Genomic DNA, 17264 nt, shown 5'->3' with positions numbered 1-17264 from the left:
CTTTCTCCACTTGTCATATATTATCGTATTGCAATTTGCATTTTTTTCTTGTCCAAGAGAGGTTATGGGTGGGGTGGGCTGGTGTGTGGGTGCAGGCTGTGCTGCTGGTATGTGCAGGCTGTGTGCAAGCAAAATAAAAAAAAAAAAATTTAGTGAAGGGCTGCGCTAGTTTAAAATTGCGCAGCCCTTCAAGTAAGAAGGGTTGCGCTAGTTTAAACTAGCGCAGCCCTTCTAGCAAGAAGGGCTGCGCTAGTGCTTCACTAGCGCAGCCCTTCTTGCTAGAAGGGCTGCCCTTCTAAAGCAAGAAGGGTTGCGCTTGTGAAGGAGGCGCAGCCCTTCTAGTAAGAAGGGCTGCGCTTTTTTCAAAAAGGCGCAGCCCTTCCTATCAAGAAGGGCTGCGCCTTTTTAAAAAAAGCGCAGCCCTTCGTCTTGAAGGGCTGCGCTTTTCTAGCGCAGCCCTACTTGAATAATGAAGGGCTGCGATGGAAAGGGCTGCCCTCTAAAAGCGCAGCCCTACATACCATTTTCAGCGCAGCCCTACTGCTTGTTTCCACTAGTGAAAATTTTAGTCATTTTGTAGGTGATTGGCGACAGGGACAGGGTTCCCTATAGTTCTTTGTGATTATAGAAGAAAAGAGTGAGGAAGATGTTAAGAAGAGAAGAAAGAGTTAGGATTTAGATAGGAAGATAGAGGAATAGTAGGGATACGGTAGAAGGAGGTTTGAAAAGATTTTTTAAGATGGCTCTAGTTTCCTAGAGAGAGAAGCTCCCAGTTTAGAGAGAAGAAAAAGTTTAAATTTGTATTCAATGGTAGGTTCATGAACCATGTCTTAAGTATTACAAAGTATTGAATGGATTAAATCAATTAGGTCAAATCAAGGTTCAACAATACTTTGCTTGTACAGCTAGTCAACTTGAGTCTAGCATGGCAGCCAGACTCGAAACATACTCGAGTTGAAGCCCAATTTTTAGTTTCAGTGAAGACCTTCAAGCATGAATAGTGTTTTTTTTTGGCTTTCAGTATGGTTTTTAGGCTGCCTAATTTAACAATGTTTGAGCGTAATTTTTCAGTCCGAAAGGAGCCACTTTCATGTTTGGGCAAAAGTTCGGTCGGCTAATTATCACCTATATGAATTGTAGCTATGGACAAATCATTGAATAGGATTCAATTTAAATTTGTATTTTCTCCGTTTAAAGATAGTTGCACTATATCATATTTTCACGCTTGTCGGTGCACGACTTCAAATATTAATATCTTTAATAAAAAATATAAAAGTTGTTATTAATAAAAATATACATTAAGACGAATCTAACAAGATTCCATATGATTATATTTTTCCTAATACAAATTCTTATACGGGGTCTGCTACATCTATAGCTTCCTGTGTGACAGGTCCATATATAAGCCCAAACATAGAAAAATAACCCTTACACGCGCCTTTCACTATTATGCGTTCCTCTTTTCCTCCTCTCTTTTAATTTCCAATCTCATCCTTTCCCCTCTCTCCCCTCTACTTCACTTGTTCCAACCTCACCAAATCATCAAGCTAAAAAACGGGAGTAATTTCGCAAATGGAATCGAACTCCATGAAAGTTCAAAGCTCAAAATCCTAACTTCTTTCTTTCCTTTGTAAAATCAATGGCGTTGTAAGGGTTGAAGACAACGATAAAGAATTAATGGCGGAATTTGAGGTGTACTGCGTACATGAATTATGAAAAGTTGCAAGATATATTTGAGGAATTTGAGGTTTGAAGTGTGAAATGTTGGACAATTTGTTATTCAATAATCCTAGGTGATGATGATAAACATGGTGGTGGTGGTGGTGATGTTGAAATACTTGAAATTAATGAGAGTGGTAAAATTGTTGCAAGTTGCAACAACTATCTCTAAACAAGAGTTTAACAAGTCTTCAAAATGCGTAGCTTGGAGTAAAAGAGTAGTCTTGGTTAAAGGGTGGTGTGGGGGTATGCTAAGGCTTGAAATTTGAATGTTGTTGAATGTTGATTAATTATCAATGGAGAAGAGTTGAGAATACAATGAGTAACCCCATGTAATTATATGAGTAACCCATTTTGTTTATATAAGTAACCCAATTTTGTTGTAACCCACCTTAAAATATTATGAGTAACCCCATTTATTTTTTGCAGTTGCCTAATTAAGTTTTTGGAGTAATCTTGTTTAATTTTATGAGTAACTTATTTTAATGATATGAGTAACCTAATTTAATAATGTATAACCTATTTTAATCATATGAGTAACCTAGTTTGACCTTATAAATATCATCATTTATTCATACCGCAACTCCACTTAATCATATGAGCAACCCCATTTTGTTTGCATAAATAACCTCATTTTGTTTATAAGAATACCACTTCTATTGTTATACGTAACTCTAAAATATTATATAAGTAACACCATTTACTTTTTTGTAGCAACCTCGTTTAGTTTTTTTTAGAGTAACCTGATTTAATCATATGAGTAATCTCATTTATTTATACAAGTAACCTCATTGAATCATACGATTAACACCAAAGGTTCACAAAAGTAACCGCATTTATTCAGATGATTAACCGCATTCATTCATAAGAGTAAAATGATAAGTAACCTCATTTATCCAAATGAGTAACACCATTCATGCATAAGAGTAACCCCGTATATTGATACGAGCAACCTAATTTGTTCATACTAATAACCTCATCTATTTAATGTATGAGTAACCTCATTTAATCTTATGAGTAACCCAATTAATTGATACTAGTAATCTCATTTATTTATACAAGCAACTTCAATTAATTAATCATACGAGTAACCCCAAAGGTTCACAAAAATAACTACATCTATTCAAAGGAGTAACCTCATTATTTCACAATATTAACCTTATTTAATCATACGATGACCCTATTTGATCAAGTAACCCCAAATGTTCACTATATTAACCCCATTTTATTATATGAGTAATTCCATTTTTATCATATGAGTAACCTAATTAATTCATACTAGTAATGTCATTTAATTTATGAGTAACCTCATTTAATATTATGAGTAACCCAATTAGTTCATACTAGTAACCTCATTTATTTATACAATTAACTTCAATAAATCATACGAGTAACCTCATTTAATCATACGAGTAACCCCAAAGGTTTACAAAAGTACCGCAATTGCTTATAAGAGTAACCACATTTCTTTATAGGAATGACACCCTTTTATTGTTAAAATCAACCACATACTCATACAAGTAACTCCATTTGGTCATAAGAGTAACTACATCTGTTTCATAAGAGTAACTCCGTTTGTTTATAAGTGTTTGTGCATAAGGGTCAACTTCAAAAGGTCATATCTCACAGCACACTTAATATTCAAGTTGCAGATGAAAATTTGGCTCGATAGCTTTCCAACGCTGGTCAAAAGCTCTTCCAAGGAAAAACGAGTGAGATATGACCATTTGAAAATGAGCTAAATGAGCTGACGGGCTGACAGCGTGTCACGCACACGGCCACACCTGTAATTTTGCGTGTGGCCGGCGACACACAAGACGCGTTGTTTTCCTAAAATATAAATCACTAAAGAATCAAAATATAAGATGTTACTATTAAACACTATGCAAATGGACAACTATTTCTAAACGGATAAAGTACTTGATGAACCACACAATAGGTAAGTTTTGATTTGAACCTCAACAGAAAAGAAGTTCCAAAACAAGACTCAATCTGTGGTTGTGGGAGACATATGATTAGATTCTTGTAGATCTCATTCAACTTAAAGTTCACTTTGATGAACCGCGATTTATGTTACGGTAACACAATAGAAATTTATATAAATGTTCACACAAAAACTAGAAACATAACAATATCTAATCTTAATTACAAAATATCCTCTATATCAGCACACCTCTGAGCTATCTCCGAGAACTATTTCATTGGCACTTTTTTTTCTTGCCTTCTTAGCTTCAATGCCATCCAAATAATGCTGATATATATAAGAAAGAAATCCCCATACAGCAAGCACCAAAGAGATCACCTTCACCCCATTCATCTTATCATGGAAGAACACTACTGCGAAAATCGGAACCAAAGGTAAACTCAAAGTGCTAATCACATTTGAGAAAAGGGAAGATACTTCAAAGATTAGTCCTAACAACGCAACCGAAGCAACTTGCCAACATATTGCCGTGGAAGCTAAGATCATTACATAAGGCACCCTTCCTTTCTTGTAATTCCTCATTTCATCCGGCAACGTGCTCCATTCTCCACTAGCAAATAGCCCTATAACACAACCACAAGTCGCCACAAACGAAGGATAAAGTTGCATACACACCACTGTGTTAAAAGATTCGTCCTTGATCACTTTCTCGAAAGAAAATTGTGCCACGGACAACAACAAAGCATATGTCGCGGAAGCACCAACAGTGCATATGAAGCCTACTACATATCTTCCCTTTACGACATTGTTGCTCGTGTTACCTTCATCATTGGCATTGATGGCTAATAGGCACGTTGATATAGTGATGATCACAAGCGAGTTAAGTACAAGAGCGGTGATTTTTTGCGAGTTAATGAAGAAGGAGGTGACCGCGCTGAAGGCTAGTTGAGAGGCACATAACAAGGCGTATGTAGAGACTGGGAGGTTGAGTATTCCATAAGAGTACATCAAGTTATCTCCGGTTACAAGGATGCCGAAAACAAAGTAAAGGGAGGTGAGCTTGAAGAGCGAGGGGCGAAAATTAGTTGGTGAAGTGAAAGAGAAGTAGAATTTGAGGGGAATGAGGATGGGAAATCCGGCTGTTTGCACAAAGGTAGCCATCCATTTGCTGTTTCCTCCTTTGTCAAAGTAGAGTCTTAGCAATAGGATGCCGGTAGTTTGCCCAACGAGGAGAAATAGGATGTAAGTCATTACTCGGATCCATTTTTTGTACTGTGTTAGCTTTGGTATGTGGAAATTATTGTTGTTTGGGTTGGCTGCTATGGAAGTATGATGGCTTTCATTTTCATTTGGTCTTGCATTATCTTCGTTTTTGCCTATACAAATGATGTCAACAAATTAATTAGATAGCAAATTAAAGTTATTAGAAAGCAAATTGCTAAATGTTTAAGGCTTATTAGACCATTAAACGTGACTAAGCTTACTAATAATATCTGTTCTTTTCCGATAGTTTAATTTGTTGATTATTGCCTCTATACACAAGAATCGGATCTTCTTGTTGGGTATCTTTTGATTACAATTAGAACTTATTCAAAAAAAAAGAGTTCTATGTCACATCTTATGTAAACACATGTTAATTTGTATGTAAGATTTGAATATATATAGTGGCTTATCATACATATATGAGAATTAATACTTAGTATAGAGGCAAGTAATAAGTGACCAAATCAATTAAGGAAAAACGGATGTTTAAGCAAGAAAAAAAGTTAATTGAATGACCAATGATATCTTGTAATTTCATTATAGTAAAATATACTTATGAAAAACTTGATATATTGAAAATATATTGCAACATGTATATAGATGCCTTATTATATCACTAAAAGAAGGAAGTAGAAGCTTGGGTGAGATTGAGAAGCTTTAAGAAGAAAAGGAGAATGCTATTTTTAGGAATTTGGTATCTAATATTTAGCATTGAATTAGAAAAAAAATTGTTGTTGAACATCAAATGAAATTAAACTATGATGCTATTACTTAGAGAAGTAGGTGATGAGTAGCTTACCGTTGGTTTGTTGTGATAATTCTTGGGCAGAATCCATTGGAAACCCAAAGAGAGGAGTGAACTAATTCCACTAGATAGGAATAGCTTTTTTAATTTTTTTTTCAAGAAAAAATACAAGATGTCTATCTAATAAAAGCCTATCAATTAAGAGGTGCTAACTCATTCTATCAGAAAAAAGAAAAAAAAAAAAACATCAACTCATTAAGTGCTCCCTTGTAGACTTTGTTGAAAGAGTTTTACGTCGGATATCATTAGTTTAAAAAGTTTTAATGTGGCTTTTTATATTCTTATAACTTTACTCTCTCATCAATTATATGTGGTCGTACCACTTTACCGTTTTATTAACTTTACCCAATCAAATATTGAATCATGTTTTTATGAGAGCGAGCGACCATGTATACTAAATAGGAATAGAGAGAGTAATTATTAACTTATTTGCTCCAAAAATAATATGATATTAGTCATTGTAACCAAGTGACCACAACTAAGAACCGTCAAGTCATCCCACATAATACACTAGGACCACTTGGCTATTTGCAAATTTGTTGTGGTTGTGCATCAGTGCATGGTTACTTGATTGTTTATAATAAGGCAATTCTCCTTTCTGCATCTCAATAATCATATAGTACAAATTTGTGTGTGTATTCGTAATTCTTTTTTGGAGAATCAATATTAAACTATTAAAATGTGATGGGCCATGTATATACAACAAATATCTAATCTTAGGACCAATGTGGCAAAATCCAAAAAGAAACATCCGATCCCTAATCTCTTTCTTGGTTGTAAGGAAACATTGGTTCTTACAAACTTTCGTGTCAATTCAATATGTAATCAACGAAGGCGGCTACCCAAATTATATCTTTATTTGTATGGAGTCTCTGATTTGAGGTGTTATAGACGTCTTATAGTGATATGTTAAAATAGCATCTCATACAAAAAGACAAAATTTTAGTACAAACCTAAGTTAAAGTGACCCCTCAAAAAAAAAACCTAAGTCAAAGTGATACAAAAACAAGGTCACAGTACCAAAACGTAACCTCGATACCAAACTGAAAGTTGGTACCAAAATATTCTATTTTGTTATCACTTTGATTTAGCTTTAATACCAAAAAAAATTGTCTTTTTGCGTGAAATGTCATTTTAACATCTCACTATGAGACGCCAATACTTTTTCTATCTATTTATCTCCAAATCCTCTAGAATTGAAATCTCGTAAATAAAAAAAAAATTAAACCACACGGATAATAGTCACCTCGATCACATTCAATATATAACTAATGTGATAAGTCCCATAAGAAAATACCTGTTATTTTCTATATATAACTTACAAGTTGGTAGAAATACATGTTCAAATTTTGCCGAAATAGTGTGTGCCTACAAACTGAGTGGTGTGGTTAAGACAGGCAATAATATGCTACTATCAAGATACCCAGAGAAAAAATATATTGATTCCCTGTTTTTTTTTTTTTCTTTTAAGTTCATTTCAATTTAATTTAGTCCAAAAGAATAGGACTTAAATCTAAAATATCATATAATTGAAATTGAAATATCGTCGTCATTTCCATATGAGGTCATTGTGGGAGCTCAATGGTTGGAGTTCCCACCTCCAACTTCATGATCGACTCTCATCAGTCTCAATTTGGGGAATTTATGTGTAAATATTTGCTTCTTTATATAAATCTCCATTTTCCAATCTTTAAAAGTTTCCGTATAAGTTGGGATATCCTTCTCGTCCCCCCCCCCCCCCCTCCCAATCTCATGAGGACTAACCTTGTTTAGACCTAATTACTACATAAAAAAATTGTCTTTTTTATTTGAATAAAAAATAAAAAAGAAATATCAACATTTTAATACAACTAAGAAGCGGTGGTGATACATTGGTTCTCGTATACAATAGATTTATTAGTAATACTTGTGTACAACATTTACGATTTATCAGATACAATAAGTTCCAATCAGGTTCAATCAAATTCAATAAGTTGAATCAAATCCGATAAGTTCAGTTCAGGTCAGGACCGATAAGTTCAGATAACTTCAAGATTATTCAGGTGAAGAGAACACACCCTAAGCAAATTATCGCATCGCAGGCTGTTAAAATTGAAACTGATATACATACATCATATTACATGCTAATGATGCTATTAACAAATAAGTATAACAAAATCATTTACTTTAGATGTCGTACGAAGTGTGGCAAAGGAAGCTGAGAGCATCTACAATGGGTGGATGGGTTGTTGTTGGTCTTTGTAGTTTTTCCATTCTCTCTCCTTGGGTTTAGCTTGGTCTAGCAAATAGTAAAACTAGTTTTACTTGGTTTTGTTGTTGTAGAACTTGACTCTTTGGCTTGGTTGGTCTGGAAATCCAGACCATATGAGCATGGGATGGCGTGCACAAAAAGTAGCTTTTATTAATTTAAATCATCTATTTTATATAAAAAAATAAACATTGTATATGATTGGGTTTGGTAAAAGTAGGAGAGAGAAATAGGAAAACCAAGTAAGACCAACCACACCATTGTGACAAAAAAAAGATGAGTGGGTGGGAGTTTTAGTGGGATGTGAGGTGTAAGAAGGAGAAAAGGAGAGAGAAAAAAAAAACTCCAAAACCAAGTAAGACCAACCCACCCCATTGTAGATACTCTGAGTGTCTCATTGTGATGACAACTGACAAGTCATATTCACATCTGCCTTTGGAGTTCAGACAAATAATAACATAAAAAGCTGATGAATTTCTACATACTTTAGTCCCTTAAATTCTCAAAGAACAATCTTTTTTCAACTCTAGCAAGAAAAGCACAATATTTATGACTATAATTACTTCAGAGAAAGGGAGCAAAATCTTTCTAGATTCAGAGGCCGAAAGTACAAAAAGGGTACACAATTAAGGAGAATGTGACTTCCATGGAGCAAGATAAGGCAGGGTCAGCAAGCACATCCACTGCCCTGAGGCTGCGACTGGGGTGCACTTGATGTCGACTTCAGACTTACATCAACCATGTCCTCTTGCTTTGTTGAAGAGAGTGTCTCCATTCCAGGCAATGCAGCAGCAATTTTCCGGAACAATGCCTGCATAATCATTCATGGAATACTTTCATCTTACTTTGCAGAAATAATAGAAAAAGTCCATGCTGCCAAAATAAAATAAAAACATAGTACGATGACATTTCATGAAAGTCACAATGTCACAACCCCAGCCTCAGTTATGTTTCTCACCAAAAGGGGGAGAAAAAGGACCAGCTAGTGGCTCAAAGTACTCAGATAAAAGAAAAGAAGATCCTCTCAGCTTTAGCTACAATTTACCAGATAAATTTTGACTGTGACTGTCATCTAACAGTGGACGCAGGATATTCTGTGCAATGCTCGGGACCAAGAAATTGGAACTCTACTTACTTACACTAGATTTACCAGAATAAAGCAGGATACAAAATGTTGTATGCCACCTTCCATGAAATGGAATAGATGGAATACATTTCTTTCACGACACCATTAACAAAATGTAATTTATCTTTAAGTGAAAGTTTAGCTTTATAAGCTAACATGGGGAATTATATAGTATATATGAATGCAGATCCCTTTTTGGAGGGGAGGGGGAGAAGCTAGGTATACATATTTATAATTTATGGAAAATTAAAAGGTGACCCCTTAAACCCTTGCTGTTTTAATAAAAATATCAAGAACGATATCAACCGAAAGAAAAGGAAAAAAGGATTGGATTTTTTTAATTTTACCACCTAAAGCATATCTATAATTTTTGGAAAATTAAAAGGTGACCCGGTAAACCCTTGCTGTTTTAATAAAAAAAATCAAGAACGATATCAATAGAAAGAAAAGGGGAAACAAAATTGGATTTTTTGTTTTTTACCACTTTATAAGTACCCTAAATTTATGCATTACGACCTTTTGGATTTTTTTCAAATTTACCACTTTAAAATTTTCATCCAAGATTTAATAATTAGTCCAGGTAAAGTTTATCTTGTTGTGATAGAAATGAACAACCACGAAAAAGTTTTAGCTAATGTAATGCTAAAAATAGCACCTTGACTCATCTCAGGTGAAGAATACGGCCAAGTAGGGCCCATCTAACTATTTTACCTTTCGTTCCCCCCTTTTTACCCCGATGCCCCAATTTCTCATTTCATATAAACCATGACTTCCAATCCATCTTAAAAACCCAAAATTCTTTCATAAAAACCTAAATCAAGTTAGGGCTTACAATTTCATGAGATACTCGACCTCAATCAAATGACGATTGCATATTCTTAAGTTGCTATATAATAAGTGCAACATAGAAAAAGTGGGAGAATACTAAGGAATGTAGAGAGAAAAGGTTGGGACCACAATAAAGTAGAGTAATTCAAGAGATGAAACAAAAAAGTTTTGGCCCCCTCTTGCTTTTTGGTGACATATTTGTAATAATATTGAACTTTTTATACCATTTTGAGTTTGGTTGCACCTTGCACTTATTGTGACTATTCAAAATAAGGAAAGTGTTGCACTTATTAAGAAACGGAGGTAGTATATAATTTATGGATCTAATTCCGTAGATCTAATTTTGTAGGTCAAACTTCGGGAACTTTTTGTAAATTGATTTTCTGGTAAATCGGGCCTAAATTGGGGCATCTATGGTCTTCTTTAGCTTAATAATTGTTTTGGTTCACATTCCTCTTCATTATTTTTAGGTACATAACATCTCAATCTTCTTCCCAACAATCAACCAAGAACCTCAACTTTTGAAGCATAATTCAATATTCATACATTTATACAATTTCAGAATCTGAAAATGTCCTTTGATTGTGGTTGAATGTGGCAGATAAGTATAAGTCCTAAGTCAATTTGGATTTAGAAGAAAGAAATTTGAGATTATAGATGAAGAAAGGCTTGAGAAAATAAAATAATTTTAGTTCCGGGAGGAAAGAAAGAGAAGTCGGGGGAGGGAGAGAGAGAAAGTACAAAAAGGGGGGGATTTTTATATCCGTTATGCGGCCCCACTTGGCCAAAATTTTGGCCTGATAACGAGTTAGGTGGTGATTCTTAGCGAGTCAAGAATATTAAAGAGGTAAATTTGAAACAGGGTGATTACCAGGTAGTAAAAACTAAAAAATCCAAAAGAATTTAGAGGAAAACAAAAACAAGGAAAACGAAAAAAGATATACTTGCTATGCTGTTGCAACATATATTTTCATGGTCAAATATGACAAACTTTGACCTTATCTTTATGGGAAAATTGACGAGAACAGTCTCAACTATGGGCCACCCCTTCCCCGAAATCCCCTCCCGTGCTCAAAACCCCCTTCGCTTCCCTACGCACCCTCCCCCACCCCAAAACCGCTCCCGCATCACCCCCTTCCTTTTGGAAAAAAAAAAGTCAACAAGTTTTTTTAGCTTGTTTCACCGGTTACAGATTACCCCGACTCATTTCTGTAAACCATACCCTAAAGTTGGTACCACTAAAGAATAGTTAAAAGTTGGCACTGAGAATAGCAGAATGCCCATTATTTCAATTTTTCCTATATATATTCAAATGTAATCAAAAATAATTATCAAGTGTTATATTATTATATTCATCTGAATGTTTATTTTCCACACATTAAAATTTAATAATTTTTACTTACAAAGATATGTTGCAATTGAAAAAGAACATAGGATGTATAGTAAAACAAAAAAAAATTGGAGACGATGAAGAGAGTATGAGACATGAAGGAGACCAGCGGTTTAGAAACACCTAATTTCAATACAAGCTCCAATACATACTTCAGACAAGAGTAACCAACATGTTAAAGGAGAAATGACCGATTGATAACTGTAACCAGTGACCCAACAGAATGAGCACAACAAACGAAAAAGATCAAAACTTTTGCCAGGATCCTCTAAGTAGCTACACCATTATAGATCTCCGCTTTCCAAACATTAATATAGATAAGTGGTAACTGAAAAGTTTATTGGTGCTTGGCCAAAAGTAAGTAGTTAGTCAAGCCTCTAAAGGTTACCGAGTTCTAAAATTCAGCTGCCGACCACGAAAGTAAGCTATTGACCAAGATTGAGTTTGCATAATGAGATATGAAACCAGGGGTGAGGATAAGCTAAGTTCACAAAAATTTGGCAGAAAGAATCACCATCTGGGCAGCTGAATAAATCATTTCAAACTTGACGGAAATTTGAGACAAAGGGTAGGTTAGGACTTAGGACCAAAGTAATATGCATCATTTATAGGGAACTTAATCCATAACAAAATTTAAAGCTCCACTTCTGCTATAAATCCTCTAAAGAAATGGCAGTTATGCTCAACTACAGTGATGTCAAGTGCAACACAAGGAAAATTTTGACTGCCAGCGACAACTCTTGAAAGACTATATAAATACATTGATAAATGAAATAAACTGTCCATAAGTTCACAAAGATCGAAGCTTAACATTAATATAAAACTTCAACCGGACCAATATTAAGGTGCCAGGAAGCAGATAAATACAATATCACAAAAAAAGTTTAAGGTAGTGGCCAAAAGTGATTCAAAGACAGACCTTTATGTTGAACCCAGCTTTTGCACTGGTTTCAATGAACATGACATTAAGATCACGAGCTTTAGCTTCTCCTTCCTCTATGGAGACTTGCCTGTGAAGCAGAGAAAAGAAGGTAGTGAAACAACAGCAACAAGTATTATAGAGTCCATTATAAGAACGAAAAAAAGGAGATTTGCAAGGAACAACCAATTATATAAGTTACACAGTAGAGAAGAACTCTAAAAATACTTTTTCCACATATGCCGACTAGCTTTATAAGTATCTATTTTCTGTTTTTTTTCGGGGAGGGACTCTGTTATGCATTGGGTTTAGGGGAGGGGTAATATGGGGAGTACAATATAATTAGGTTAGCTTGGGGAGTAAGTATGTTAGCTCTACGAATATAGGAGATTAGTGATAGGCAATGGATATGAAGAAAATATTTTGGAGTTCATTTTAGTGGTTAGCTTGGAGTCTGTCGAGTCACTTGAAAAATTGATAAATTATCTTTATTTTATGTAATTTCCATTTATCGCAATCAAAATCGTCATCTTCTTTTAATTTACTGCCCAAATATTCAGTTCATTACAAACTCGTTCCAAGAATTGGGATCATACCCATCTACACATGCCTTTTCTGGCTCCCCTAGCCAATGGGAAGATATTTTCCATGAGGAACACTACAATTAATATTCATGAGAATAATGAGTTCAAGTGCCCGATGTTCCCCAACATTTCCTTATTTTCCCCTCTCTGTTCTTCCAACCCACTGATCTCTCTCCTTCCACAACTCCGACCAGGCAACCACCATTGTGATATAGTTCCTCATTTGCATCTCCACCTAAGCAATGGCCTAGGCATCATCTCTCACTTTTCTCCCAACTCCATTTGCGAAGTGAAGCCATATTTGTTGTTACAAAAACCGCTGAAGGAAATGAGTCGTAAATGCTCTGGCAGATTTAAGAGGGGTAAGATAAATATAATTTTGGTGTTGTTTGAACTTTGTGGAATCTATAGATGTCTGAAGGTGCAGATGTAATTTGGTAAAAAAAAAAAAAAAAAAAAAAAAAAAAAACCTAACTTTAAAGAAACTCTGATTTTCCTCACCGTCGACCACTTAAACCAGCAATGGAAGAAAGAAAATCAGAGAGGTTTACAAGAAGAATTCCCATAGAAGATCAAAGAAAGGAAAAAAAACGGGGAAGGAGTCCTATGGTGGTTGCGGTCAGTCCAGACTCCAGAGGCTATGATTGAAGAAGTGGAAAGGAAAACAAGGGGAAAGGGAATTTCAACTCATCAATCCACCAGAAGATAACTCAAAATGGTTCAGACATGCCAATGAAACTTCAAAAGATAGCTTTGTACATTTAGATAAAGATCATTCTGAAATTTTAAAATCACAAAAATCATCTAAGAATCATGACGAGAATCAATGGAGTCTTAAGGCCAACTTCCTTTGATTCTTTTTTCAGTCATCTGGAGATAAGAACCACAATACAATACTAACCCCATATAAGAGCAAAGAGATACTTTCAGAATTGTAAATTAGCTTTCATCATACTACCTTTTATCCACAAGATCAGTTTTGTTTCCAACAAGGACTATTATGACATCACTACCCCTCTCAGTGCGGACTTCTTCGATCCACTTTGCTGTATTAAGGAAAGATTGTCGACCTGCGCAAACCACAATACTAAAATGTAAATAGGCTGAACATTTTTCCATTATATTTCATCAACAGCATAAAAAGCTAAGTAGCGAATTGCAGTTCAACAATTTAGAATTACTTGCAACATCATATACAATGACTGCAACAGATGAATCCCTTATGTAACTTGGTATAAGACTCCTGAATCTCTCTTGCCCAGCAGTATCCCTGTACATGAAAATTAGTCACTGAATAAGTAGTAGACATCAATGTTGAACATAAATTTTCAGCAACCATGCTCAATAGCTCCAAACAAAAAATACAACGCACAAAAACATGCAGGTATAAATGAATATCAAAACTGAAAACTAAGCTAAAATTACAACAAGTCCAGGTCCTCTTCTGCAAACTGAACATCCAATACTATAGAGTCGCAGGAAAGTTCATATCTAATGTAAAGTGATATGAAATCCACAGCAATCCAATTAAAACTTCTAAACTACATCCTCCACCTTCAACTACAACACAATCTCTATAAAATAATTATCATGTACGTTAGAAGTGCCCAAACCATAACATGTACGCATGCGCCAAAATGATCACTATGTTACACTAAGCTCCAACAAAAATTGTTCAAACGGCAACAATCACTTGTTGAATTTACAAAAAAGAAGAAAATACATGCATAGAGAGATGTTATTTACCACAACTGTAGACGTACAGTACGATCTTCAAGATACATGGTCTTTGATAGAAAATCAATACCAATTGTAGCCTGAGAAACATCGAAAGAGTCTCATAAGCCTTAAGCAATAAAGAATACATAGAATAAGTTAGAAAAGTGCATAGTATCTTATAGGCATGATAAAATCATGACAGCAATTTTGAACCAAGCCCCTTACCCCTCAGACATATAAATAACATTCATTAATAAACCACCAAGTTATAGGATTCTTCATACACTCAAATTCATGAGCAGTTTTATATTGAACATCCACAATCTGACAATGTCCATATTATACTTTCTCCTGATATGTTAGCCCTTACACAATCAAATCCGTGAGCAATTATATATCGAGCATCCAAGATCTGACCAACAGACTATAAGTGCCGATCTGAAGCCAGGAGCCTGAGACAGGGTTATAATGGACCTGCACCTTTTTATATTGATAAGTAATGGAGAGATACATTATAATGGACCTGTACCTTTGCCTTAAAATAAAAGCTATGCAGAATACGTATTATGAACCACATACATAAGACAAATCCTAGTACGCTATTAAGTCTACCATTTAGGCACTAAACTAAGCTCAATTAACATGATTTCTCGTTCTCAAATCCACAAAATATGATTACAATACCAATCCAACTTCCCGTTATTATGTCTGATCACATGACTTAAAAACAGAATCACGAGCAAAGTCTTCGCGACTTGTGAAGCGGTTTCTTTGCATTTTGGACTATTTCGTTACTCTAAAACATCTTTTACAGGCCATTGACGCAAACAATCACTTTCACATAGCATAATGTTCATGCATCCTGCAATTGATCCACGCACACAATAGGATTGATATAGCATAATGCTAAGGTGGTAGTTAGCAACTTCGAGTCATCAACCATATTGTGATATCTTAAATAGCGCCCATCAAAGAAAATCCTTCCATGAGTTTGACCAAGTAGTAAACAACAATTCCCAACTCTGTCCATACAATCCCTTCGCACATAAAGGTAGTCAAGTTAGGTGATGCGGAACATGAAGCCCATGATATCATGTCTTTCATCATTTCAGGGAAGCAATAAGAGAGAATTGATTCTCTCCTGCAAGAATAACCAATACAGCCATTCAGATTCTAGTATATAATCATCCATGCAACAAGTCAATTATGGGATTTTACTTCTTTCGATCAAGAGGTCTAAAAGAATATGTTACTGCTGTAACAACAATAGGAGCAAAACACCTAAGGAAGTCTTCTCTTCAACCCTTCCGCTACATTCTTGATCCACTGCTTGTTTACTTCTCTCAAAACTCTTGCAAAATAAGATGAAGAGCTTTATCCTAAGTTTGCTAGCACAATAGAGATCCAACTGTAACCAATTGCATGGGTACAACACACTCGTTCAGTGCCTTCAACAGTCGAGAGTAAACAAGGTCACCTACTTTGCTAAACCCTCACAAACTGCGACCTGAAAAAGGCAAATTGGTATACTTTTCGCTAACTTGATAGAACTAGGTAGCCAATTTTGTCCCCATACTCAATCTTTTACCGCGAATTAAGCAACACTAATTAAAACATGTATGGCGTACCAATGGCAAGTGAATTGCGCATTCTATCCAGCCGTTTACTCTTCACATAATTTAAACAATACATTCATAAATTCAAAGCAATGCTTTAAATGTAGTGCACCAAAAATGCATTCTGTTAAGAGCACAGATCCTTTTGTTAACTTCACTCAAATTTACAAATACATTCTGTTAAGAGCACAGATCTACCTCAAAAATTGTCTCCGATGCACACATGAAATTCAATTTCACAAAAACTATACTACAATCTAAAAGATGCCGATCACCATCACCCCAATGACAAACAACGACAAATCAGATAATCATACACCGAAGATCACATTCGAATAGATCAACGAAAAAGAAGCCAAATAAAACCCTAGAAATTGATGAGATCCATAAAAAAAAGTATAACATTGAAACAATGATTGAGATCATGAGTTAGTGATCTTATTAAAACGCTTAAATCAAGGAGATTACCTGATAAGTGTTATCAAACTTGTCATACATGAAACGAGTGATGATACTGGTTTTACCAACGGATTGATCCCCTAAAAATACGAGCTTGTATTTAGCAAGAGCTGAAACTGGCGCCATTTTTAGGGGATTTTTGAAGAGGATTCAAAAGAACGACACTATTTTTGTAAATCTGGGGGAATTTGATAGAATCGTTTGTGAATTTTGTTCGAGTTGAGATGGATCCTAGGAGAAGTTCCGTTTGAGTGAAACGGATCCTAGGAGAGAGAAGAGAGAGTAAGGCCTAAGGGAAAATGGAGTTTGGGTAAGCTGTCGTTTTCGCGTTGGAGGGGGAGAGAGAAGAAATGAGTCAGGGTCTGAGGGAGCCAAACAGAAGGCTAGGGGAAAAGGGGGACCGGGCTGCACCTCCAAAGGAAAACAGTGCTGTACTCCGGAATTTAGACGTGCCCACGGTCTCGGCTGGGCCGATTCAAAGCCGGGCCGGTTCAGTGGGAGGGGAACCTAAACTGGACCTGAAAGGTGACCGGTCCGGTTGAGGGTCAGGGCTACAAATTGTGAAACCAGGACCGGGGTACCACCGGTTCAGGACGGGTAGAAGGGCGGATCGGTTCAGAGCTGGCCCACCAGTTCAGGATGAGTTGAATGGCGGTTCTAGGCG

General features: G+C 35.7%; 2 protein-coding genes across 2 annotated transcripts; both read right to left on the bottom strand.

The window, feature by feature from the left end:
* Window positions 1–3786: 3786 nt before the first annotated feature.
* LOC104892895 (probable purine permease 11) lies at window positions 3787–5860 on the bottom strand. Its single transcript, XM_010678918.4, has 2 exons — window positions 5706–5860; window positions 3787–5019 (listed from the first exon to the last, which is right to left on the bottom strand). The coding sequence occupies exons 1-2, from the start codon at window positions 5740–5742 to the stop codon at window positions 3884–3886; spliced, it is 1173 nt and encodes a 390-aa protein (XP_010677220.2). The 5' UTR covers window positions 5743–5860; the 3' UTR covers window positions 3787–3883.
* Window positions 5861–8356: 2496 nt separating this feature from the next.
* LOC104892894 (ras-related protein RABH1b) lies at window positions 8357–17014 on the bottom strand. The gene is made up of 6 exons (XM_010678916.4): window positions 16610–17014; window positions 14553–14623; window positions 13988–14076; window positions 13765–13876; window positions 12223–12313; window positions 8357–8770 (listed from the first exon to the last, which is right to left on the bottom strand). The coding sequence occupies exons 1-6, from the start codon at window positions 16724–16726 to the stop codon at window positions 8627–8629; spliced, it is 624 nt and encodes a 207-aa protein (XP_010677218.1). The 5' UTR covers window positions 16727–17014; the 3' UTR covers window positions 8357–8626.
* Between the last annotated feature and the right edge of the window lie 250 nt (window positions 17015–17264).

Source organism: Beta vulgaris, chromosome 5 (assembly GCF_026745355.1).
Source record: "Beta vulgaris subsp. vulgaris cultivar EL10 chromosome 5, EL10.2, whole genome shotgun sequence".
Lineage (NCBI taxonomy): Eukaryota > Viridiplantae > Streptophyta > Magnoliopsida > Caryophyllales > Amaranthaceae > Beta > Beta vulgaris.
The sequence above is the reverse complement of the archived record's forward strand: the minus strand, read 5'-3'. Positions and strand labels throughout refer to the sequence as shown.

What these genes read in the sequence shown, in the direction of transcription:
- LOC104892895 (XM_010678918.4), bottom strand. Translation starts at nt 5,742, where the DNA reads ATGGATTCTGCCCAAGAATTATCACAACAAACCAACG. An exon ending in ATTATCACAACAAACCAACG is followed by an intron (nt 5,020 to 5,705) that starts GTAAGCTACTCA and finishes TCATTTGTATAG; the next exon opens with GCAAAAACGAAGATAATGCA.
- LOC104892894 (XM_010678916.4), bottom strand. Translation starts at nt 16,726, where the DNA reads ATGGCGCCAGTTTCAGCTCTTGCTAAATACAAGCTCGTATTTTTAGGG. An exon ending in CATTGTATATGATGTTGCAA is followed by an intron (nt 13,877 to 13,987) that starts GTAATTCTAAAT and finishes TGGTTTGCGCAG; the next exon opens with GTCGACAATCTTTCCTTAAT. An exon ending in ACTGATCTTGTGGATAAAAG is followed by an intron (nt 12,314 to 13,764) that starts GTAGTATGATGA and finishes TCTGCTTCACAG; the next exon opens with GCAAGTCTCCATAGAGGAAG.